The 27,325-nt window shown below is 46.3% G+C and overlaps 1 protein-coding gene across 1 annotated transcript in view; it reads right to left on the bottom strand.

Moving 5' to 3' along the window:
* Positions 1–27,325, bottom strand: part of LOC130113910 (receptor-type tyrosine-protein phosphatase zeta-like) — a 132,377-nt gene that overhangs the window by 69,191 nt on the left and 35,861 nt on the right. Inside the window, exons 2-10 of the mRNA XM_056281610.1 lie at positions 7,421–7,492; positions 3,938–4,114; positions 1,296–1,447; positions 1,137–1,208; positions 993–1,040; positions 705–896; positions 537–608; positions 369–440; positions 257–280 (exon numbers count right to left, since the gene is read on the bottom strand). Coding sequence (XP_056137585.1) covers positions 257–280; positions 369–440; positions 537–608; positions 705–896; positions 993–1,040; positions 1,137–1,208; positions 1,296–1,447; positions 3,938–4,114; positions 7,421–7,492 — 881 coding nt within the window. The remainder of the gene's footprint in view (positions 1–256; positions 281–368; positions 441–536; positions 609–704; positions 897–992; positions 1,041–1,136; positions 1,209–1,295; positions 1,448–3,937; positions 4,115–7,420; positions 7,493–27,325) is intronic.

Raw genomic sequence — 27,325 nt, forward strand, 5'->3', positions numbered from 1 at the left:
TTGAAAACCCAAAACCGTCAAAATGACCATCTTGGTCGTTGTAGTGTGAACCAACACTGTCGACAGCAGTCAGCCAGCAGGGTTCCAGTATTTTAATTCAGAATACGCTGGAAAATCACGTTAACGTTAAATGTGACCGCAGCCATGACATGACATGACATGACATGACATGACATGACATGACATGTCCCACTGTGCACGTCCGCCACATGACAGAGATACTCAGAAGTACATGCACAGAGATACTCAGAAGTACCTGTACAGAGATACTCAGAAGTACCTGCAAAGAGATACTCCTGTACAGAGATACTCAGGAGTACCTGTATAAAGATACTCAGAAGTACCTGCACAGAGATACTCAGAAGTACCTGTACAGAGATACTCAGAAGTACCTGCACAAAGATACTCAGAAGTACCTGTACAGAGATACTCAGAAGTACCTGTACAGAGATACTCAGGAGTACCTGTATAAAGATACTCAGAAGTACGTGCACAGAGATACTCAGAAGTACCTGCACAGAGATACTCAGAAGTACCTGTACAGAGATACTCAGAAGTACCTGCACAGAGATACTCAGAAGTACGTGCACAGAGATACTCAGAAGTACCTGCAAAGAGATACTCAGAAGTACCTGTACAGAGATACTCAGGAGTACCTGTATAAAGATACTCAGAAGTACCCGCACAGAGATACTCAGAAGTACCTGTACAGAGATACTCAGAAGTACCTGCACAAAGATACTCAGAAGTACCTGTACAGAGATACTCAGAAGTACCTGTACAGAGATACTCAGGAGTACCTGTATAAAGATACTCAGAAGAACGTGCACAGAGATACTCAGAAGTACCTGCACAGAGTTACTCAGAAGTACCTGTACAGAGATACTCAGAAGTACCTGCACAGAGATACTCAGAAGTACGTGCACAGAGATACTCAGAAGTACCTGCACAGAGATACTCAGAAGTACATGTACAGAGAGACTCAGAAGTACCTGCACAGAGATACTCAGAAGTACCTGTACAGAGATACTCAGAAGTACCTGCACAGAGATACTCAGAAGTACGTGCACAGAGATACTCAGAAGTACCTGCACAGAGATACTCAGAAGTACATGTACAGAGAGACTCAGAAGTACCTGCACAGAGATACTCAGAAGTACCTGTACAGAGATACTCAGAAGTACCTGCACAGAGATACTCAGAAGTACCTGCACAGAGTCCGGTGTTGACGGGCACATATGGGAGTGGATTAGGAGATAAACTGAGCTATCTAGAGATGAGGGCAGATGTTTTACCTCCAGGGGGTATTTGACCCCGTCCAGGCTATGTTCAGAACCCTCAGATGAGGCATTGCAGCGGCCCCAGTGGAAGGTGATTAGTCCCACCTTGAACTTTGACCTGAGACCCCCTCCACTGATGTAGAAGTCCCCTTTTACATTCACTGCCACTGAAAGAAGGGGTTAGAGAGAGACAGAGACTCACAAAATATACACACACACTGCTGCTCACAACCACATACAATACCTACTACCACACACACATACTGTTCATGTGTATAACCATACTAAAACTACTACTACTACTACTACTGATAATAATTTGGATTCAAAAGCGCCTTTCAGGGTAGCCAAGGACACTGCAGAACAAATGTAAAAGATAAAAAGGGGGGCAGGGGCAGATGAGGAGAGACTCTCGGAAGAGGTGGGTTTCAAGCTGAGCCTTAAAGCTGGATGTAGGAGTGTCCGGGTGGCGTGGTGGTCTAGTCTGTTACCTACAAACCCGGGGATCGCCGGTTCGAATCCCCGTGTTACCTCCGGCTTGATCCGGCATCCCTACAGACACAACTGGCCGTGTCTGTGGTCGGGAAGCCGGATGTGGGTATGTGTCCTGGTTGCTACACTAGCGCCTCCTCTGGTCGGTCGGGGCGCCTGTTCGGGAGGAGGGGGAACTGGGGGGAATAGCGTGATCCTCCCACGTGCTACGTCCCCCTGGTGAAACTCCTCACTGTCAGGTGAAAAGAAGCGGCTGGTGACTCCACATGTAAGGGAGGAGGCATGTGGTAGTCTGCAGCCCTCCCCGGATCAGCAGAGGGGGTGGAGCAGAGACCGGGACGGCTCGGAAGAGTGGGGTAATTGGCCAGGTACAATTGACAATTGGGGAGAAAAAGGGGGAAATACCACAAAATAAAAAAAAAGCTGGCGATAGATTCAGCATTTTAGATGGAGTCCAGGAGACTGCTCCAAAGCTCAAGGCAGCTGACGGCCCAGCCCCCCATTGAGTTGAGCATGGTGAGGGGGATGGCTAGGAGACCGGTGTCAGGAGCACAGGGAGAAGGATGGGGTGTAGCTAGAGAGGAGGTTGGAGAGGTAGATGGGAGCTTCTCCATGGCAGGACCTGTAGGTGAGCAGGAGGGTTTTGAAGGTGATACGCTGGTTCACCGGGAGCCAGTGCAGATGAACGAGGGTGGATGTGATACACTGCCAGGGCCTAGTTCGTGTAACAACCCCGGTAGCCGAGTTCTGGACAAACTGGAGCCTATCCAGGACTTTGGGTGAAGCCCTGAGCGAGGCCTGCCGTGGCAGGCAGGAGGTGACAGGCAGTAGTGCAGGCAGGAGGTGACAGGAGCAGGTGTGAGCTTTTCAGCGACAGACTCAGAGAGTGGCACATGAGAATGAGAGTGATACATAGCCGTTTGATTACAGCGTTCCTTTCCTTGACACTTGTGGACCTGATTGAAGCCAGTCATCTCCTGAAGGTGTTGGTGCAGATCTGTTCACACAGATGCTGGTTTGCTTTACTGGAGGTAACTGTCCCTCTGTGGCTTTTTACAGGCCTCACTTCAGAACAGTATGATGACCAAGTGCCTGCATGATATGGTAACGTCTCTCCATGTTGTTGTACTTTCTAGAGGTACAGATTTGGGGACTGTAGGCCTACTTCCAAGTCAAAACTCTGCACCGGTCCAGTCAGCAAAAGAAAAGCCTTTGGCACAGTAAGCTGCTTTACTACATACACAGTAAAAGCCTCTCGTTTCTGGGGAGATCTGTCCACCATCTGAAGTCACCGCTAACAATCAGCCTGAACGCACACCGCAGGCTATCACATCCCACGCCACTTCAGGAGGAGGAGCTCCATGAAAGGCCCTTAATGTTCCCCATCGAGAAGACTGGGAACTCTATACGGGAACACAGCACTCTATTCTCCACGAGGAGGCCCCTTCTTTCTTTCTTCTGCACCCAACAGCCGTCAGGAAACATAGTAGTTAACACTCTGGCCTGGAGGGAAGGAATGGACGCCGTGTGGAAAGGAACGGAGGCAAAACAGGATGTAGGAGAGGAAAGATGGAAGGAGAAGCAAGAGCATCAAGTGTCCTCCCTTATTTTACAAGAACCCATCCATCCATCCATTATCCGAACTGCTTATCCTGCTCTCAGGGTTGCGGGGATGCTGGAGTCTATCCCAGCAGTCCTTGGGCGGCAGGCGGGGGGACAGGCTGCCAGGCCATCACACACACACACACACACACACACACACACACACACCTAGGGACAATGTAGTACGGTGGTTCACCTGACCTACAGGTCTTTGGACTGTGGGAGGAAACCGGAGCCCCTGGAGGAAACCCACGCAGACACGGGGAGAACATCCAAACTCCACACAGAGGACGACCCGGGACGACCCCAAGGTTGGACTACCCCGGGGCTCGAACCCAGGACCTTCTTGCTGTGAGGCGACCGCGCTAACCCCTGGGCCCCCGTGCCGCCCATGTTTGTTTGTTTGTTGAAGAACACATTAAGATGAAAAATTCACGTGTATAAAACGTATGTGTATACACACCTGAATATTCTTCAACTTTCAAAAAACATTTGCTTAATGTTTGGCTTCTCTCTTACGCCTGCAGTTGTAGCTTCACACCTTACATGATGTCTGCTCTTACCAGTCTTCCCATCGTTTTTGATGGTGGAGTCAGACGCCATCCTCTCCCAGCCGTCGAACTGCAGCTTCTGGTACTGCAGTTTGACCTGAGCCAGGTCCTCCTCGATGTTGATGGGTGACTGCTTGGCATTGCTGCAGGATGGAAACTTCTTGGCCCAGTTGTTTTGGTTCAGTGTTCCTGGCAAAGAGACAACAGAGAAATGGACAGATACAGTGGCTCTCATACTGTGGACCACAGTTTCAGGAAACTAAATCCATTATTTATCCAACTTAAATCTTCCAGATAATCCCAACGATAGAACAACTCAACGGCTGTATGTATCTCCCTTAGCAACAGCACCATCCTTAACACTGATCAAGTGTGTCTGCTCCTGAAGCGGTGTCTTCAGTCCACGTGTTTCACATACAGGGGGCAGGACTATAGGCAGAGGCATGGGTGTGCTATGGGTTCCCCAGTCTCACTGTAGTGGCCAACTTGTATATGGAGGAAGTGGAAAAGAGGCTCTGATGTCCAGGCAGGGACACCACCTAGCCATTGGTTCAGATGTGTGGACGACACCTGGGTTACAATTAAATCTCAGGATGTAGCACATTTCACCACCACATGAACTCTGTGGACACCACATCAAGTTCACCAGGGAGGATGTGGACGTTGCACCACTGAGCTGGTTCTGAAACGGTTTTGTCTATCTATCTGGTCACTGCTGTCTGTGCTGCATAGGACAATGAGGCCTAACCAGGTCACTTTGAATTCTGGGTCAGGAATGCTATTAGCACATCAATAAAAGACACGCACACACACACACACACACACACACACACACACACACACACACACACACACACACACACACACACACACATGCATACGTATGCTCACACAGAAATACTCTGTTACATACACACATGCATGCACGGATGCTGATAGAAACTGGCTGCAGCTGTTGTCAGATGTTGATGCTTTTTGATCTAGGTGATCTCTCTCTGATAGATATAGCTTCTTTGCACGAAGAATCCTGCAGTCCAGGTTCTCCTGAAACTCCTTCTCACAGACTGGAAACATTGTGAGGAATGAGACTGAGGGCATTTGAGTTTAAGATGTGAATCTCTCTCTCTTTCTCTCTCTCACTCTACACAAACACAGTTATGCATGACCGGTTTAAAATCCAGCATTCCTATTGGAATCCAGCGGAGAGTCAGAACTGTGTCTCAACAAGAACTATTGGCACTATACCAAAATTCAAAGCAATCAATCAGAATACAGCTATTAACCCAACAAAGAGTCAACCCTGAACCAATCGGAACACATCAATCAACCTGACAATGATCACCAAAGAACCAATAGGAATACAGCTATCAACATGTACCAAATCAGCACTTCCAAGTTTAGGATCTTTATCTTGACTATCGATGATGATGCTGAGACCTGGGCCATATCATTTTTCAGATCCTTTACACAAGTGACATTTTTAGGTAAACAAAAAAAAAAAAAAACTTTAATCAGCACAAATGTGCCCGTGGATTGTCACCTTGTCGTGGTGGAGAAGCTTGTGTGGTCATGTGATCCCAAGAGCAATGCCGTCTGGAGCGATGCTCCTGGTAGGGTCACTCATGGCAGTAAGGTCAAGGGGGAGGTCCCTGACAAAGAGCAATCCAACCAACACCTCAACGGTGGAACAGGTGAAGGAAGATGGCTGATTTTAGGGAAGCATCACAACGGCTGGGAAGGCGGATGAAGGCTGCAGCAGAAATGGGCCCCCAGTCATCTTGGATGCCATGCCACTGGATCCTGACCCAGTTTTGTCAAGGACCGTGTGGTGGCTGTCTGTGTACCAGTCTCCCCACATTAAACAAAGTCACGCACAGGCCTCTTCCATAAAGGGACTCCACTCTTACATCCCGGATTAAGCCCCATGGTGACCAGCAAGCGGCTACGGGGGCAGGATTGCGAGATCTGGAAGCCCCTAGTCATGAGCCGGCACATCAAGCGGTGGGTGCTAGATTCAGTCACTGGGCTCTTGTAATGAGGTAGAACGAGCCATTTGGTAGCTGCACCCACGACTGAGCAGCCCTCTTTTTAGGATCCACTCTGGTCACTCCACCTGGGGAAGGGGCTAGAAAAGGTTTCCTAAAAATAGCCTGCCTCAAACCTCCTGACTGGATTACTGCATCCACAGGGATCACCACATGCGGTCACAAACACAGAAACATGAACTTTGGAGCCTGGAATGTGTGCACACTGATGGATAGTGCAGCCGGCGACAGACATGAGAAGGGAATTACGATCAATGCTATAGAACTGAAGAGATGCCGGGTTGGCATAGCTGCCCTTTCTGAAACCCAATGGGCAGACAAAGAACAACTGAAGGAGGAGAAGGGTGGTCACACTTTCTTCTGGTAGGGAAAATCTGCTGATGAGCCCAGGATCCATGGTGTTGGATTTCCCATCAGGAACCAGATCATCAGCCACCTATCTGAACTTTCTGTGGGGATCAGTGAGCATCTCATGACAATCTGTGGACTCACTCTGGTCAAAGACTGCGCCACTAGATGGTCCAGCACATACCTGATGATATCACTCCTTCTCCAAGTGAAGGACTCACTTGATCAGGTAGCTGATGAGATGGGCTGGGACTGTCTTCTTCCAAGTGAGTGGCAGAAGCTGACTGCTCTCAGAGATCTGCTCCTCCCCTTTGCTGAGCACACCCAGATGCTCCAGAGCGACACAATGTCTTTAACCCTGGTGTTGCCTGCCACCCTGGACCTGAGTGCTCACCTGTCTGAGTTCCCCCAGGCCCAGCGTTCTCACTACAGGAACCTAGCTTCCCTGGCACAGAGGATGAAGGCAAACATGGATCAATGCTTCAGCTGGTTCCTTGATCCCAGTGATTCGAAGTTCTCATCCCTCACTACTGCTGCATGCTTCCTCAACCCGACAGTCTCACCAGAAGCACTCACTGAAAATTATGACGAACAAACTCAGGAGCTTCTGAGAAAAGCCGAAGATTACGTGTGTGTGTGTGTGTGTGTGCGTGCGTGCGTGCATGTGTGTGTGTGTGTGTGTGTGTGTGTGAATTAATCAATTGTAAAGCGCTTTGAGTGGCTGTAGCAGCTAAAAAAGCGCTATATAGAATGCAACTTGATTGACTGATTGATGGCTGCTCCTGCTTTGAGGAGTGTCTATTCACTGCACATCAAAGCTGTGACTTTAAAGTCCCTTTCTTAATCACCTGTGGTCAAACAAGAGGTCAATGCACGACATAATACAGTACACACGCACATGCACACACGGAAAATATAGAAACAACATATCCCCAGTCTGTAACACATGTTCCATCCTCTGGGTGTTTCTGATCAAACATAGTTCTAATGAAGGGTCTGCCCCTCTGCTCTGGTCTTGGTGGACAGAGGACCAGATATTTGCATTGTGATTGACTGCAGAGGTTGTCAATGAATAAAGAGAATGAGGTCAAAGGCGACTCACCTGCGTAGGACCAGTCCATGTCCTCAGTGAATTTTCGCTGAGGCCTGTATCCATATCCCTGCACCAGCTCCACTGCAACACACATAGGAGGAAGATTAGTACACAACACATCTTTTCCTACATCATGTCATCGTTTATCCGTCTGTCTGACAGATATTCAGCAGAAAGCAGATGCAGGCTGTAAAGAGACGCCCCTGAGGCAGCACATCACTTAGCAGCAGGGTGTAAGATGCTAGCTAGGGAAACGTACACTGGAAGGCATAACCAAGTGGCTGGGATAGTGTACAGGAATATCTGTACTGAATACAGACTGAAAGTCCCCAAGTCCAAATGGGAAATACCGCCAAAGGCGTTGAGAATGGCAGAGCTAAGATCCTGTGGGACTTCAAGTCCCAGACTGAGAAGCAGGTGCTAGGTAACCAACCAGTTCAATGAAGCCAGAGAAGAGATCATGATCACAACAGCTGATGTGATCAATAACAAAAAAACCCCACATCTGATAACTGAAAACACACATATCCCATCAAGCTGTATTTGGCTATTTCACAGACTGAGCCCGTAGTAAAAGAACAAGGTCTGGGGTTATAACAAGTTATGCCCACTTGTAGTACCTGTGTCCCACCAACACAACTACCTATGCCACTGGACCAGTTCCAAGCTCTACTGGAGTGGGGGAAACAATGTGTACGAGTTAGAAGAACTTGGGGCCTCTACAGTCCGATGCTCAAGTCATGACCTGGACATGGTGTTTACTGTATTATGTGTCAGTTTACGAGTTAGAAGAACTTGGGGCCTGTACAGTCCGATGCCCAAGTAATGACCTGGATATGGTGCTTACTGTATTATGTGTCAGTGTGCGAGTTAGAAGAACTTGGGGCCTGTACAGTCCGATGCTCAAGTCATGACCTGGACATGGTGTTTACTGTATTATGTGTCAGTTTACGAGTTAGAAGAACTTGGGGCCTGTACAGTCCGATGCTCAAGTCATGACCTGGACATGGTGTTTACTGTATTTTGTGTCAGTGTGCGAGTTAGAAGAACTTGGGGCCTGTACAGTCCGATGCTCAAGTCATGACCTGGACATGGTATTTACTGTATTATGTGTCAGTGTACGAGTTAGAAGAACTTGGGGCCTGTACAGTCCGATGCTCAAGTCATGACCTGGACATGGTGTTTACTGTATTATGTGTCAGTGTACGAGTTAGAAGAACTTGGAGCCTCTACAGTCCGATGCCCAAGTCATGACCTGGATATGGTGTTTACTGTATTATGTGTCAGTGTACGAGTTAGAAGAACTTGAGGCCTGTACAGTCCGATGCCCAAGTCATGACCTGGACATGGTGTTTACTGTATTATGTGTCAGTTTACGAGTTAGAAGAACTTGGGGCCTCTACAGTCCGATGCTCAAGTCATGACCTGGACATGGTGTTTACTGTATTATGTGTCAGTGTGCGAGTTAGAAGAACTTGGAGCCTCTACAGTCCGATGCTCAAGTCATGACCTGGACATGGTGTTTACTGTATTATGTGTCAGTTTACGAGTTAGAAGAACTTGGGGCCTCTACAGTCCGATGCTCAAGTCATGACCTGGACATGGTGTTTACTGTATTTTGTGTCAGTGTGCGAGTTAGAAGAACTTAGAGCCTCTACAGTCCGATGCTCAAGTCATGACCTGGACATGGTGTTTACTGTATTATGTGTCAGTGTACGAGTTAGAAGAACTTGGGGCCTGTACAGTCCGATGCCCAAGTAATGACCTGGATATGGTGTTTACTGTATTATGTGTCAGTGTACGAGTTAGAAGAACTTGGGGCCTGTACAGTCCGATGCTCAAGTCATGACCTGGACATGGTGTTTACTGTATTATGTGTCAGTGTGCGAGTTAGAAGAACTTGGGGCCTGTACAGTCCGATGCTCAAGTCATGATCTGGACATGGTGTTTACTGTATTTTGTGTCAGTTTACGAGTTAGAAGAACTTGGGGCCTCTACAGTCCGATGCTCAAGTCATGACCTGGACATGGTGTTTACTGTATTTTGTGTCAGTGTGCGAGTTAGAAGAACTTAGAGCCTCTACAGTCCGATGCTCAAGTCATGACCTGGACATGGTGTTTACTGTATTATGTGTCAGTGTAACAGTTAGAAGAACTTGGAGCCTCTACAGTCCGATGCCCAAGTCATGACCTGGATATGGTGTTTACTGTATTATGTGTCAGTGTACGAGTTAGAAGAACTTGAGGCCTGTACAGTCCGATGCCCAAGTCATGACCTGGATATGGTGTTTACTGTATTATGTGTCAGTGTGCGAGTTAGAAGACGAGGCCTCATGCTGTGTGATGCTGATTCCCTCTGAGCTGGGATGATACTGGTCTAATCCAGGATTAGATCTTTCCAGACTGGAGGTGGCGGGTCACCTGTGGGGCACGGCTGTTTGGCTGCTGCATGTGGAGAATCTGACATGTGACGCACCAGCCGGGATCATGTGAACCACCCCCAAGAAAACTTTATAATGATATTGATATTTCCTGCAATTCATCCCTTAGATTCGGAGATTTATGAGAACTTGTATCTCAGTCATTTTCAACCTCACAGTAGGGCTAGTAATGGAGGATACCTTATCCATCTATTTTATTTATTTATTTTTGAGATTTGTATGTCCATTAATTATTTGCTATTGAGGCTCAGGCAGATATTTCTGTCTATTGGTTTGTTTGAGACTTGACCTGTCCATCAAATGGACACTTCTCATGGAAAAGCAGGCTGACTGAAAATGGGACATCTTGATGCTGCTCAGTAATCCAGGTACGAAAGCCACAGAAGGTTGAACCAGTTCATCTGGATCAACGTTCACTGACACATACGTGTCATCATCCTCTAAGAGACCTCTTCAGTCTCACCTGACTGCAGGTACCCCACCCTTATAAACAATACAGTGACTGCAGGTACCCCACCCTTATAAACAATACAGTGATTGCAGGTGTCCCCACCCTTATAAACAATACAGTGACTGCAAGTACCCCACCCTTATAAACAATACAGTGACTGCAGGTGTCCCACCCTTATAAACAATACAGTGACTGCAGGTGTCCCCACCCTTAGTGGCCACTGGCCTGTAGATGGTGTAGACCATGCCAGGACTCTGCAGTATGTGGAGTCCTGGCCTCTCATTTTTATATATTTCTTTTTTTTAAACTTGTTTGTACCATTGGGAGGTGCACTTAATTTTGTTGTACAGCTCTGCAATGAAAAATAAAGGCATTCATTCATTCAAAACGCAGGTTCCACCACGTTTTATGTTTGTTTCTGACTCAACAGCCCTGCTGACTCTCATTCATTTGGAATGAAGCTCAGCCCACCCCACACACCTCACCACCACCTACCTAGAGACACACTGGTCCAGTAACACCACCACCTACATAGAGACACACTGGTCCAGTAACACCACCACCTACAGAGAGACACACTGGTCCAGTAACACCACCGCCTACACAGAGACACACTGGTCCAGTAACACCACAGAGAGAGACACTGGTCCAGTAATACCACCGCCTACATAGAGACACACTGGTCCAGTAACACCACCACCTACATAGAGACACACTGGTCCAGTAACACCACCGCCTACATAGAGACACACTGGTCCAGTAATACCACCACCTACATAGAGACACACTGGTCCAGTAACACCACCACCTACAGAGAGACACACTGGTCCAGTAACACCACCGCCTACATAGAGACACACTTGTCCAGTAACACCACCACCTACAGAGAGACACACTGGTCCAGTAACACCACCACCTACAGAGAGACACACTGGTCCAGTAACACCACCGCCTACACAGAGACACACTGGTCCAGTAACACCACAGAGAGAGACACTGGTCCAGTAACACCACCGCCTACATAGAGACACACTGGTCCAGTAATACCACCACCTACAGAGAGACACACTGGTCCAGTAACACCACCGCCTACATAGAGACACACTTGTCCAGTAACACCACCACCTACATAGAGACACACTGGTCCAGTAACACCACCACTTACATAGAGACACACTGGTCCAGTAACACCACCACCTACATAGAGACACACTGGTCCAGTAACACCACCACCTACATAGAGACACACTGGTCCAGTAACACCACCACCTACATAGAGACACACTGGTCCAGTAACACAACACCTACACAACACCAACACCAGCAGATCCAGCACTGTGGCTTTAGTTAAAGTGGGTACATTTAAGGAGGGTAAGGTCATGTGTAAGTAGCACTTGGCAAGAGCTTCCAAAGCTGTTTTTTCTGAGCAGCGATGTTGCTGAAAGGTGCCGTCCTCTTTACTCTCCCTTGATGCATTGCGTTTGTTCGAAACAACAGCTGCAATTAACTGCATAGCATTCCAATGATGCTACGGCTAATGGCTGCCGTCAAAGCCCTTTCCTTTACAGCTTTTCAACCAAAGCAACGGGAAAAAAACCCAAAACTATTAGCCCAATAGAAAGAAATGACAAATTGTTTTTTTCCCCTCTTTCCCTTTTGTGGTCTTTTCATTCACTTTGGCCTGAAGTCACATTCACTTAATCACGTCTTCCTACCGCTCCGTGTGAGGAGAAGTGTGACCTCCTGTTTCAGGGTCAGGGGTTGGAAGTTCACCAAGCAACAGTTTTGTCTTAGTATTCGCCCACAGACACGTTTGGAGAAATTCAGTGGGACTTTTTTCTCCATGCTGCTAAAATACTACACAGCTACTGCTCAGCAGACAACCTCTTGAGGAAAGCAGCTGTGGTATTCTGCTGCAGACTTACGTATACACTACCGTTCAAAAGTTTGGGATCACCCAAACAATTTTGTGTTTTCCATGAAAAGTCACACTTATTCACCACCATATGTTGTGAAATGAATAGAAAATAGAGTCAAGACATTGACAAGGTTAGAAATAATGATTTGTATTTGAAATAAGATTTTTTTTACATCAAACTTTGCTTTCGTCAAAGAATCCTCCATTTGCAGCAATTACAGCATTGCAGACCTTTGGCATTCTAGCTGTTAATTTGTTGAGGTAATCTGGAGAAATTGCACCCCACGCTTCCAGAAGCAGCTCCCACAAGTTGGATTGGTTGGATGGGCACTTCTTTGAGCAGATTGAGTTTCTGGAGCATCACATTTGTGGGGTCAATTAAACGCTCAAAATGGCCAGAAAAAGAGAACTTTCATCCGAAACTCGACAGTCTATTCTTGTTCTTAGAAATGAAGGCTATTCCATGCGAGAAATTGCTAAGAAATTGAAGATTTCCTACACCGGTGTGTACTACTCCCTTCAGAGGACAGCACAAACAGGCTCTAACAGGTACTATTTAATGAAGATGCCAGTTGGGGACCTGTGAGGCGTCTGTTTCTCAAACTAGAGACTCTAATGTACTTATCTTCTTGCTCAGTTGTGCAACGCGGCCTCCCACTTCTTTTTCTACTCTGGTTAGAGCCTGTTTGTGCTGTCCTCTGAAGGGAGTAGTACACACCGGTGTAGGAAATCTTCAATTTCTTAGCAATTTCTCGCATGGAATAGCCTTCATTTCTAAGAACAAGAATAGACTGTCGAGTTTCAGATGAAAGTTCTCTTTTTCTGGCCATTTTGAGCGTTTAATTGACCCCACAAATGTGATGCTCCAGAAACTCAATCTGCTCAAAGAAGTGCCCATCCAACCAATCCAACTTGTGGGAGCTGCTTCTGTAAGCGTGGGGTGCAATTTCTCCAGATTACCTCAACAAATTAACAGCTAGAATGCCAAAGGTCTGCAATGCTGTAATTGCTGCAAATGGAGGATTCTTTGACGAAAGCAAAGTTTGATGTAAAAAAAATCTTATTTCAAATACAAATCATTATTTCTAACCTTGTCAATGTCTTGACTCTATTTTCTATTCATTTCACAACATATGGTGGTGAATAAGTGTGACTTTTCATGGAAAACACAAAATTGTTTGGGTGATCCCAAACTTTTGAACGGTAGTGTACGTATCAGAAGGTGTTAGCGTCATCAGACCCTCCTGTCGGAGCAACAGAGATGGTGGAATTTTATCTTGATTGAGCTCATTGTGTGACAAATTCAGTAAGTCTTGAGTTCCTTTTATTTCAGAATCAGTCTCCTCAATCACCATTTAGCTCAACCAGTACTTCTCATCCTCACAACCCAAACACACACACACACACACACCATCATCATCATCAGCGGCCACTCGGGGTCGAGTATGACGTCCTCCTTCTTGGTCCTTGTGGGTCTTCAGGTGGGCGTAGAGGCCGGTCCTGGAGCCGCATATTTTGGGGCAATGTGGGCAAGGGTGTGAAGAAGTGGTAGAGGATGTGGTTTGGGCCTTTCTGGTAACTCGCTCCTTTCTGAGTCGGTGCTTGTTTTCAGCAGCACAGTGGAGGTGATGGTTGTAGCACCCTCAAGGAAAGCCAGTCTCCCGACTCCTCTGTGTTTTGCTGCTTGTTCTCAGGTGTTAAGGTCGATTCTTTTGTCCACTTGGGACACGGTGTCCTGTCACGAGCTGAGAGTAAATAACTTGTTTTGGGAGGCGAGAGTCGGACATGCGGAGGACATGACCAGTCCATCTCAGCTGTTGTTGTGCGATGGTGGCAGTTGTAGTAGGCATGTTGGCCTCCTCGAGGATGCTGAAGTTGGTGTGCTTATCCTCCCAGCTGATCTTAAGGATCTCCCTGAGGCATCCTGTTGGTATGCCTTGAGTGCCTTCAGGTTCCAGGTATGTATGTGGTCCAGGTTTCTGACCCATACAGTAGGGTGGGCAGCACTACCACTTTGTACACCAGAATTCTTGTTCTGGCCTGAAGGTCATGGTTTTCAAAAACACTTTTTCTCTATCTTGAGAAGGCCCGGCTGGCACAACTGAGACGATGGTGTATTTCAATGTTAATGTTGGCTTTGGAGGAGAGAAGGCTGCCAAGATATGGGAACTGTTCCATATTTTCCAATCTGGTGTTGTCTACAGAGACGGATGGGGGCAGAGCAGGCATATTTCTGTTGGGTGGGGGTTGGTAGAGGATATGGGTCTCTTTTAAGTTAATGGCCAGGCCAAGCTGCTTGTATGCCTTTGCAAAGGCATCCAGTATGCTCTGTAGTTTCTCTTGCTGCTGTTCACATGTGTGTATATGCTGTGCTATATACATATATATGCAGAGTATATGCGTAGATGCTGAGCTCATATCTATGATATTCTTTGGTATTGTTGGTACTGATGTTGGGTTTGGTGTTGTTCTTGTCCTGAGGTGCCTGACCTCTGCCGTCTGTTTATCTATCTACTTCTGTTGCTCTACCCTGTTGATGTCTTGTTGTTTTGGTTTTTTTTGCCCTCCTTGCTGCTGTCTGCACCTCAATTTCCCTTCGGGGATGAATAAAGGTTATCTTCTATGAAGGACACTCAGGCATTGTCATTGGTGTACTGCAGCTCAATGACGGATGTGGTGGTGGTTTTACCTTTAGCCCCGAATCTGTTAATGTTCACAGGATTCCTATCAGTTCAGTACATGATTTTGACTCCCTGAGAGAGATTGGGACCCATGAGGTGGAGGATGGTGGCAATGAAGACAGAGAACTGGGTTGAGGCAGTGACACACCCTTGTTTACTCCTGTGTGGACTTTGAAGTACTCTGTCTTGTCTCCATAACTGCTGAGTACTCTAGCTGACATATTGCCATGTAGTAGTCATAGTATTCTGATCTATTTGTCAGGGCAGCCTATTTTTGACAGAACTAGCCAGAGGGCCTGGCTGTTTATGGAATCGAAAGCTTTGGTTAAGTCTGTGAAGGCCATGTACAATGGTTGATTCTTTTCCTGGGCTTTTTCTTGGAGTTGGCAAGCAGTAAAAATCATGTCCACCTATGTTAGGATGAAAACCACTCTGGCATTCTGATCGAATTTCCTCTGATATTGAGAGGAGTCTGTTGGCCAAGACCCTAGCCAGAGCTTTCCTTGTGGTGGAAAGCAGGGAAATGCCACAGTAGTTTCTGCACTCAACTTTTTACACTTTCCTAAAGGTAGAGACAATGAGTGTGTCCCCAAGTTGTGCAGGGATTTCCTCTTTTTCCCATATTTTAAGTAGCAGGGCATGGATATGTCTGAGGAATGTAGGTCCACCTGCCCTCAGTACTTCTGCCGGTATTCCATCAGGACCAGCAGCCTTGTTGATTTTCATCTTCCTGATGGCATCCTGGACTTCTCTTAGACTAGTTCTAGTTCTTAGACTAGTTCTACTTCTCTTAGACTGCCATGTCCTCCTCTTTGTGTTGTTGAGAGAGTTGTTGGAGGGCATCCATCTCAGGGCTAGAGTTTCGGTTTAAAAGGTCCTGGTAGTGCTCTTTCTACCTCTCTTTGATTGACTCATTGTCTGTTAGCAGTATGTGCCCTTCTTTGGAGTGAAGCGGAGTTAGACAGCAGTGGCTGGGATCATATATTGCTTTAATAGCTCTCAAAGAACCCTCTGGTATTCCCAAAGTCTGCAAGGTGTTGGATCTCAAGTGCCTTCTTCATCCACCACTGGTTCTTCAATTCCCTGACGCGGTTATTGATGGCTGACTTTGCTCTTGCATGGGCAGCTCGTTTATTTTGGCAGTTGATGTCATTCTTCCAGATGTTAAAGGTTTGCCTCTTCATGTTGATTAACTATTGGATATCCAGGTCATTCTCATCAAACCAGTCTTGGTGTTTCCTTATCATATATCCAAGAGAGGTTTTATAGGTGCCAGGGATTGCAGTCCTGATCATATCCCAGTGGCTTTCAATATCATCTGGATACTGTCTGGGCATTGATGTACTGAGCATGGCCTGGATCTGTTGAAAAGAGGAGGTATCAGTAAGTCATTCGAGGCTGAGCTTTGGGCGGCTCTGCTTTTTCTGCACCCTTCTTTTGTGGTGAAGATGGAGGGATAGGGTGGAGTGGATAAGGCGGTGGTCAGTCCAGCAGTCATCTGCACTGATCATCACTCTGGTGTTAAGTACCTCATGTCGGTCCCTTTGGTGGAAAATAATGTAGTCAATGAGGTGCCAAATGTTAGAATGAGGGTTCCTCTAGGTTGTTTTAAATTTGTTCCTCTGGCTGAAGTGTGTTGGTGATAATTAGGGTGTGTTTGGACCATGTTGTTAACAGCAGGATGCCACTAGAGTTTGTATCCCAACTCCTTCCTTGCCAATTATGCCTCTCCACAAGTTGGAATTTCATCCAACTCTGGCATTGAAATTTGCAAGCAGGATTAGCTTATCCTCCTTGGGGACTTTGGTGAGAACATTGTCCAAGTCGGCATAGAAGGTCTGCTGTACTTCATCTTTTGAAACAAGTGTTGGCGCATATGCACTGATGACAGTGATGCTTTGGTTATTTACAAGTGCCAGTCGTGTTGTCATCAGGCATTCATTGATGTCCAGAGGAAGCTCATCAAGGTGGCAAATGAAGTTGTTTTTGATGGCAAAGCCCACACCATGGATCCTCGGCTCATCAGCTGCTTTTCCTTTCCAGAGGAAAGTGTAACCACCCTTCTCCTCTTTCAGCTGCCCTTGGTTAGCCAGTCGGGTTTCAGAGACTGCAGCAATATCAACCTGGAATCTTCTCAGTTCTCGGGCAATGATGGCAGTACAAGATTCAGGTCGATCGCTGGATTGATTGTCCATGAGGTTCATCTGTTCCAGGCTCCAAAATATACGAGTTTCTGTTTCTGACCGCATGGTGGTGAGCCCTCTGGATGCCATGGTCCAGACAGGAGGTATGAAGCAGACTATATTTAGGGCACCTTTTCTAACCCCCTCCCCAACAGGGATGACCAGAGTGGATCCTAAATAAGGCTGCTCAGTCGTGGGTGCAGCAGCGAAGAAGCCCCTCTGCCTCAGTCCCAGGACTTAGCGACTAATCATACACCCACCGCCTGTGTGCCAGGTTGTGGCTAGGGGCTGCCAGACTTCACTGTCCTGCCCCCATCACCTCTTCTTGATCGCCACAGAGCTTTGACCCTGGATGTTTATGGGTTGATTCCCATGCGGGAGGACGCCTGCACATGACAACTTTTACATGGGAAGGCTGATGAGACTGCAGCCACCACAGGGTCCTTGGCAGGGGGTGGCCATAGCCCAATGGTATGGAGAACAAAGACGATTGTTGCAGCCTTCATCTGCCTTCACTGACATTATGACCTGAAGACATCTTCCACCAGTTCTGCCGTTGAGGTCTTTATTGGATTGTGTTTTGTCTGTAACCCCCCCTTGACCTATCCCCTTTGGGTGACTCTACCAGGAGCCAAGCTCCGGATGGCATAGCTTTTGGGATAATTTTGGGATCATTAGTACACACAGGCTTTTCCACCACGGCAAGGTGGTCATCCAGGAGAAGACACACACACACACACACACACACACACACACACACACACACACACACACACACACACACACACACACACACACACACAGCCGAAAGCATCATTGCAGTCAAGCAGATCATCAGTTTCAACACTGATAAAAGCGCAGGACTCGTTGTCCACCAGGAAGAAGGTCAGGTATCTTATTTGTCATGTTTATTGTAGCACAGTTCTGAATACAGCTGGGTACATTTAGCCACCAACTGACGGCATTCTGTCACCACTTGTCTGAAAGTCTACAGACTCAGTTTCATTCAGTCAGTGATGGCGGTTGCTCTATTGGTCTGCCCAATGCCATGCGGTCGACTCTGCTGCTCAACGCAGTTTCTTTGGATGAATAGCTGAGATGGACAAACATTAGTCATACGTGGAGACATCAATAGATCCAGGGTAGGGTTACACAGCCGCCCTGGTGGACAATAGACTACATAGGAGTGGGTTTGGACCTCTATTGTGACACCGACTACAAAGACCGCACCTGCTCTGACAAAGTCTCCTGAAATATCACAGCAGGCCGCACGGCTCACTTCAACGTCTATGTCAGAGCTTTACACCGACTTCCTGGCTGGCGCCCTCCTCCAGAGACTCTTATAAACAGCTCAACAGCGAATAAAAGCTTCAGGTCCAAGATCACCAACAAGCAACCAGGAGGGAGTTTTATGTTGTAGAAAAAGGTCAAGGGTCAAATCCCCAACACTACAAGAATAGATAGAACTCATAACCATGAAAGGGTCAGACAGGAACCTGACAGAGAATGAAGACAGATGATAGAGAAGAGATGGAGACAGGTAGCATGAGGACAGAAAAGCAAACTGAAACCGCACAGGACCAGTCGGCTCTTGTTTATTGTACATGTGCAGTGTAAATGAGTTATTCCAGCGTTTTAAAGGCTGTGGGTAGAGGAGGAAAGTGGGTGAAAGGTTTTTGCAGGAGACAAGCAAAGGAGTAATAGAGAGCAAACAGCAGAGAAAGAAGGGAGCTGTGTCGGGGGTTTGAACATGTGCGTTAAAAGAGCGGTCTACAATCCATCCAGCCTGTCCTCAATAAGAGGATTAGCTGGCCCGCCGCGGAGGGGAGGGGGGGAGAACGCTGCCCCTGCCAGAATGTGTAAGAATCCCCCTCTCTTCCGCTCTTTATGCCAGGGGTAAAGACGGGGGGGGGGCATTATCCACTCGGTGGATAAGGCTACAGCAGTCTCTCAGGGGGTGGTGGTGGTGGTGGGGGGTTACACTTTGTAACTGAACTTTCTTCTCATGTGCCTCAGTTTTCTGAGGTTGATCTCCTCCATAAGAGACGGAGAGGTTGAACCATCAGTTCCAAACCAACTGAAATGATGAATTAATGAGACTTTTATTGCGAAGGAATTGGTCCACTGCGTTTCCTTCAGCCACAGAAGGTGGTCTTGGTTAAACCAGACCTCGTCATCAGCTATGTTTCTGTCCAACTCTCAGATAAAGCAGCAGTTAAAAGCAAATAAGTCGGCGCAACATAACACTCGTGTTCAGGTGTGTGTCCATCCATCAGGTGTGTTTAGGCAACAGAACCCGGAGTGTGGTGTGGTGTGGTGTGGTGTGCTGTGGTGTGGTGTGCTGTGGTGTGGTGTGGTGTGGTGTGCTGTGGTGTGCTGTGCTGTGGTGTGGTGTGGTGTGGTGTGGTGTGGTGTGGTGTGCTGTGGTGTGGTGTGGTGTGGTGTGGTGTGGTGTGGTGTGGTGTGGTGTGGTGTGGTGTGTCCTACGTCACGTGTCCGTACCTTAACACCCAACTGGACCAGTTGAGATGAAGAGACAGACGATCACGTGATTAAGTTCTGTCCACGTTTCATTTTTCATTGTCTATTCATCACGTAAACTGTTTATGGACAAACCTACTGACGAAAGACGGACGTCCGGCTGGCGTGGTGGTCTATTCCGATGCCTAGCAACACGGGGATCGCCGGTTCGAATCCCTACAGACAATATTGGCTGTGTCTGCGGGTGGGAAGCCAGATGTGTCCTGGTCGCTGCACTAGCGCCTCCTCTGGTCGGTCGGGAGGAAACCGGAGCCCCCGGAGGAAACCCACGCAGGCACGGGGAGAACGTGCAAACGCCACACAGAGGACGACCCGGGACGATCCCCAAGGTTGGACCACCTCAGGACTCGAACCCAGGACCGTCTTGCTGTGAGGTCACCGTGCTAACCACTGCATCACTCTGCCAGCCACAGGGATCAATATCAGTCAAAATCAACGCGCATTAAGAAGCTCTGATGGAAATGTGGCTTAGCTGAAGTCGCCTGGTGCAGAAACACAAGTCCCATCACGGAACCACACAAACACACGACCAGAGACATCCAGGCGGTCTCTCCTTGGCCTCCTGCTGGTCAGCAGGTTGACACCTTCTAAAGGACTGAAGGAAAGGAGTAAGAGGAGTTCAGGGCTGGATTAGCTTCTGGCACCGCTTCACGAAGCCATGTGTCCTGTCGCAGCTCCACACTGTCTCCTTCTACACGCGTCAGCGTGGTTCCCTCCCTTCAGATTGGAGAAGTATCTAGAAATCGAACGCAGAACTCGCCTATACACTGTGAGGAGGCCATGAAAGATCATTCCAGAATCCTTTCTGCTGGCTCATTACACGGAAACGTCCAGATGTTGTGACTCTGTCTAATTACCTGGGTGAGTGGCTGAACAGCTGTTTGCTTTTGAAATTAAGGAATATTGAAGATACTGCATCTGCTTTTCTTTCACGCTGGCTGTCCTGTCTCCTCAGAGCACGGTACCTCTGTTCTCTACTGCTACCACTACTACTACTACTACTACTACCACCACTACTGCCACTGCTACTACTGCTACCACCACTACTGCTACCACCACTACTACTACTGCTACCACTACCACTACTGCTACCACTACTACTACTACCACCACTACTACTACTGCTACCACTACCACTACCACTACTGCTACCACTACTACTACTACCACCACTACTACTACTGCTACCACTACCACTACTGCTACCACTACTACTACTACCACCACTACTACTACTGCTACCACTACCACTACTGCTACCACTACTACTACTACCAGCACTACTACTACTACCACCACTACTACTACTGCTACCACTACTACTACTACCACCAATACTACTACTATTACTACTACTACTACTACATCTTCTTCTTCTTCTACTACCACCACTACTACTACTGCTACCACTACTACTACTACCACCAATACTACTACTATTACTATTACTACTACTACTACTACATCTTCTTCTTCTTCTACTACTACTACTACTACTACTTCTACTTTCAGCTGCTCCCGTTAGGGGGCGCCACAGCGGATCATCCGTTTCCATCTCTTCCTGTCCTCTCCATCTTCCTCTGTCCCACCAGCCACCTGCATGTCCTCCCTCACCACGTCCATAAACCTCCTCTTTGGCCTTCCTCTTCTCCTCTTCCCTGGCAGCTCCATATTCAGCATCCTTCTCCCAGTATACCCAGCATCTCTCCTCCACACATGTCCAAACCATCTCAATCTTGTCTCTCTTGCTTTGTCTCCAAACCGTCCAACCTGAGCTGTCCCTCTAATATACTCCTTCCTAATCCTGTCCTTCTTCACCACTCCCAATGAAAATCTTATCATCTTCATCTCTGCCACCTCCACCTCCACCTCCTGTCTCTTCATCAGTGCCACTGTCTCCAAACCATATAACATAGCTGGTCTCACAACCATCTTGTAAACCTTCCCTTTAACTCTTGCTGGTACCCTTCTGTCACACATCACTCCTGACACTCTTCTCCACCCACTCCACCCTGCTGCACTCTCTTTTTCACCTCTCTCCTGCACTCCCCGTTACTTTGGACTGTTGACCCTGAGTATTTAAACTCATACGCCTTCATCACCTCCACTCCTTGCATCTTCATCATTCCACTGTCCTCCCTCTCATTCACACATAGGTATTCCGTCTTGCTCCTACTGACTTCCATTCCTCTTCTCTCCAGTGCATACCTCCACCTCTCCAGGCTCTCCTCCACCTGCTCCCTACTCTCACTACACATCACAATGTCATCTGCAAACATCATAGTCCACGGAGACTCCTGCTGATCTCGTGTGACATGATAATAAAAAACGATGTGAAGGTTATATAGTCTGTGATGGTCTGGTGGTCTGTCCAGGGAGTCTCCCCGCCCGCCGCCCAATGACTGCTGGGATACAGCATCCCTGCGACCCTGAGAGCAGGATAAACGGTTTGGAAAATGGAAGGATGGATGGATGGATATGTGTGTGTGTGTGTGTGTGTATATATATATATATATATATATATATATATATATATATATATATATATACACTACCGTTCAAAAGTTTGGGATCACCCAAACAATTTTGTGTTTTCCATGAAAAGTCACACTTATTCACCACCATATGTTGTGAAATGAATAGAAAATAGAGTCAAGACATTGACAAGGTTAGAAATAATGATTTGTATTTGAAATAAGATTTTTTTTACATCAAACTTTGCTTTCGTCAAAGAATCCTCCATTTGCAGCAATTACAGCATTGCAGACCTTTGGCATTCTAGCTGTTAATTTGTTGAGGTAATCTGGAGAAATTGCACCCCACGCTTCCAGAAGCAGCTCCCACAAGTTGGATTGGTTGGATGGGCACTTCTTTGAGCAGATTGAGTTTCTGGAGCATCACATTTGTGGGGTCAATTAAACGCTCAAAATGGCCAGAAAAAGAGAACTTTCATCTGAAACTCGACAGTCTATTCTTGTTCTTAGAAATGAAGGCTATTCCATGCGAGAAATTGCTAAGAAATTGAAGATTTCCTACACCGGTGTGTACTACTCCCTTCAGAGGACAGCACAAACAGGCTCTAACCAGAGTAGAAAAAGAAGTGGGAGGCCGCGTTGCACAACTGAGCAAGAAGATAAGTACATTAGAGTCTCTAGTTTGAGAAACAGACGCCTCACAGGTCCCCAACTGGCATCTTCATTAAATAGTACCTGTTAGAGCCTGTTTGTGCTGTCCTCTGAAGGGAGTAGTACACACCGGTGTAGGAAATCTTCAATTTCTTAGCAATTTCTCGCATGGAATAGCCTTCATTTCTAAGAACAAGAATAGACTGTCGAGTTTCGGATGAAAGTTCTCTTTTTCTGGCCATTTTGAGCGTTTAATTGACCCCACAAATGTGATGCTCCAGAAACTCAATCTGCTCAAAGAAGTGCCCATCCAACCAATCCAACTTGTGGGAGCTGCTTCTGGAAGCGTGGGGTGCAATTTCTCCAGATTACCTCAACAAATTAACAGCTAGAATGCCAAAGGTCTGCAATGCTGTAATTGCTGCAAATGGAGGATTCTTTGACGAAAGCAAAGTTTGATGTAAAAAAAATCTTATTTCAAATACAAATCATTATTTCTAACCTTGTCAATGTCTTGACTCTATTTTCTATTCATTTCACAACATATGGTGGTGAATAAGTGTGACTTTTCATGGAAAACACGAAATTGTTTGGGTGATCCCAAACTTTTGAACGGTAGTGTATATATATATATATACGTGTGTGTGTGTGTAGTGTGTGAAATATTAGATATTAGTTGCGTTAGCAGCATGTATAGTTTTAATAGTATTAGTACTATGAGTTGCAGTGTTGGAAGGATTTGATCATCAAAGTCCTGCTGTGAAGAGATCCCCTGTTAATACTCAGTCACACACACACACACACACACACACACACACACACATACACACACACACACACACACACACACACACACACACACACACACACACACACACACACACACACACACACACACACACACACACACACACACGGCACTGCCTAAGGTAATTCTAAATAATGTGTAAAAGTAGAGACGGCATGTCAGAGTGATGTAGACCTACATGTTCCTGATGCAGATGTTTAAATGTTCTAAGCATCTGCATGGACACTGGAACATTCAGTAGAACATGGTTCACTAGTATCAGTAGAACATGGACCACTAGTATCAGTAGAACATGGTCCACTAGTATCAGTAGAACATGGTTCACTAGTATCAGTAGACATGGTCCACTAGTATCAGTAGAACATGGACCACTAGTATCAGTAGAACATGGTCCACTAGTATCAGTAGAACATGGACCACTAGTATCAGTAGACATGGTCCACTAGTATCAGTAGAACATGGACCACTAGTATCAGTAGAACATGGTCCACTAGTATCAGTAGAACATGGACCACTAGTATCAGTAGAACATGGTCCACTAGTATCAGTAGAACATGGACCACTAGTATCAGTAGACATGGTCCACTAGTATCAGTAGAACATGGACCACTAGTATCAGTAGAACATGGTTCACTAGTATCAGTAGACATGGTCCACTAGTATCAGTAGAACATGGTTCACTAGTATCAGTAGAACATGGTTCACTAGTATCAGTAGAACATGGGCCACTAGTATCAGTAGAACATGGTCCACTAGTATCAGTAGAACATGGACCACTAGTATCAGTAGACATGGTCCACTAGTATCAGTAGAACATGGTCCACTAGTATCAGTAGAACATGGACCACTAGTATCAGTAGACATGGTCCACTAGTATCAGTAGAACATGGACCACTAGTATCAGTAGACATGGTTCACTAGTATCAGTAGAACATGGTTCACTAGTATCAGTAGAACATGGCCCACTAGTATCAGTAGAACATGGTCCACTAGTATCAGTAGACAAGGTCCACTAGTATCAGTAGAACATGGTCCACTAGTATCAGTAGACATGGTCCACTAGTATCAGTAGAACATGGTCCACTAGTATCAGTAGAACATGGTCCACTAGTATCAGTAGACATGGTCCACTAGTATCAGCAGAACATGGACCACTAGTATCAGTAGACATGGTCCACTAGTATCAGCAGAACATGGTCCACTAGTATCAGTAGATATGATCCACTAGTATCAGTAGAACATGGTCAACTAGTATCAGTAGAACATGGTCCACTAGTATCAGTAGAACATGGTCCACAAGTATCAGTACAAGAAGGTCCACTAGTATCAGTAGACATGGTCCACTAGTATCAGTAGAACATGGTCCACTAGTATCAGTAGACATGGTCCACTAGTATCAGTAGAACATGGTCCACTAGTATCAGCAGACATGGTCCACTAGTATCAGTAGAACATGGTCCACTAGTATCAGCAGAACATGGTCCACTAGTATCAGTAGAACATGGTCCACTAGTATCAGTAGACATGGTCCACTAGTATCAGTAGAACATGGTCCACTAGTAATAGTAGACATGGTCCACTAGTATCAGTAGACATGGTCCACTAGTATCAGTAGAACATGGTCCGCTAGTATCAGTAGACATGGTCCACTAGTATCAGCAGAACATGGACCACTAGTATCAGTAGAACATGGTTCACTAGTATCAGTAGACATGGTCCACTAGTATCGGTAGAACATGGTCCACTAGTATCAGCAGAACATGGACCACTAGTATCAGTAGAACATGGTTCACTAGTATCAGTAGACATGGTCCACTAGTATCAGTAGACATGGTCCACTAGTATCAGTAGAACATGGTTCACTAGTATCAGTAGACATGGTCCACTAGTATCAGCAGACATGGTCCACTAGTATCAGTAGACATGGTTCACTAGTATCAGTAGAACATGGACCACTAGTATCAGTAGACATGGTCCACTAGTATCAGTAGAACATGGTCCACTAGTATCAGCAGAACATGGTCCACTAGTATCAGTAGAACATGGTCCACTAGTATCAGTAGACATGGTCCACTAGTATCAGTAGAACATGGTCCACTAGTAATAGTAGACATGGTCCACTAGTATCAGTAGACATGGTCCACTAGTATCAGTAGAACATGGTCCGCTAGTATCAGTAGACATGGTCCACTAGTATCAGCAGAACATGGACCACTAGTATCAGTAGAACATGGTTCACTAGTATCAGTAGACATGGTCCACTAGTATCAGTAGACATGGTCCACTAGTATCAGTAGAACATGGTCCACTAGTAATAGTAGACATGGTCCACTAGTATCAGTAGACATGGTCCACTAGTATCAGTAGAACATGGTCCGCTAGTATCAGTAGACATGGTCCACTAGTATCAGCAGAACATGGACCACTAGTATCAGTAGAACATGGTTCACTAGTATCAGTAGACATGGTCCACTAGTATCAGTAGAACATGGTCCACTAGTATCAGCAGAACATGGACCACTAGTATCAGTAGAACATGGTTCACTAGTATCAGTAGAACATGGACCACTAGTATCAGTAGACATGGTCCACTAGTATCAGTAGAACATGGTCCACTAGTATCAGCAGAACATGGTCCACTAGTATCAGTAGAACATGGTCCACTAGTATCAGTAGACATGGTCCACTAGTATCAGTAGAACATGGTCCACTAGTAATAGTAGACATGGTCCACTAGTATCAGTAGACATGGTCCACTAGTATCAGTAGAACATGGTCCGCTAGTATCAGTAGACATGGTCCACTAGTATCAGCAGAACATGGACCACTAGTATCAGTAGAACATGGTTCACTAGTATCAGTAGACATGGTCCACTAGTATCAGTAGAACATGGTCCACTAGTATCAGTAGAACATGGACCACTAGTATCAGTAGACATGGTTCACTAGTATCAGTAGACATGGTCCACTAGTATCAGTAGACATGGTCCACTAGTATCAGTAGAACATGGTTCACTAGTATCAGTAGACATGGTCCACTAGTATCAGTAGACATGGTTCACTAGTATCAGTAGAACATGGACCACTAGTATCAGTAGAACATGGTCCACTAGTATCAGTAGACATGGTCCACTAGTATCAGTAGACATGGTCCACTAGTATCAGTAGACATGGTCCACTAGTATCAGTAGACATGGTCCACTAGTATCAGTAGAACATGGACCACTAGTATCAGTAGACATGGTCCACTAGTATCAGTAGAACATGGTTCACTAGTATCAGTAGACATGGTCCACTAGTATCAGTAGAACATGGTCCACTAGTATCAGTAGAACATGGTCCACTAGTATCAGTAGACATGGTCCACTAGTATCAGTAGACATGGTCCACTAGTATCAGTAGACATGGTCCACTAGTATCAGTAGACATGGTCCACTAGTATCAGTAGAACATGGTTCACTAGTATCAGTAGAACATGGACCACTAGTATCAGTAGACATGGTTCACTAGTATCAGTAGAACATGGACCACTAGTATCAGTAGAACATGGTCCACTAGTATCAGTAGACATGGTCCACTAGTATCAGTAGACATGGTCCACTAGTATCAGTAGACATGGTCCACTAGTATCAGCTGAGCAACCTCTTGTTGGGAAAGTGGAACTGCAGGTTTGTGTTGATGTGTATGTAGTAAATAGGTTGTCTCACTTCATTAATGTACCATCACATTTATAAGAAGAAAACCAGTTCATACCAGTTAAAACCAGC

This window comes from Lampris incognitus, chromosome 6 (assembly GCF_029633865.1).
Source record: "Lampris incognitus isolate fLamInc1 chromosome 6, fLamInc1.hap2, whole genome shotgun sequence".
Lineage (NCBI taxonomy): Eukaryota > Metazoa > Chordata > Actinopteri > Lampriformes > Lampridae > Lampris > Lampris incognitus.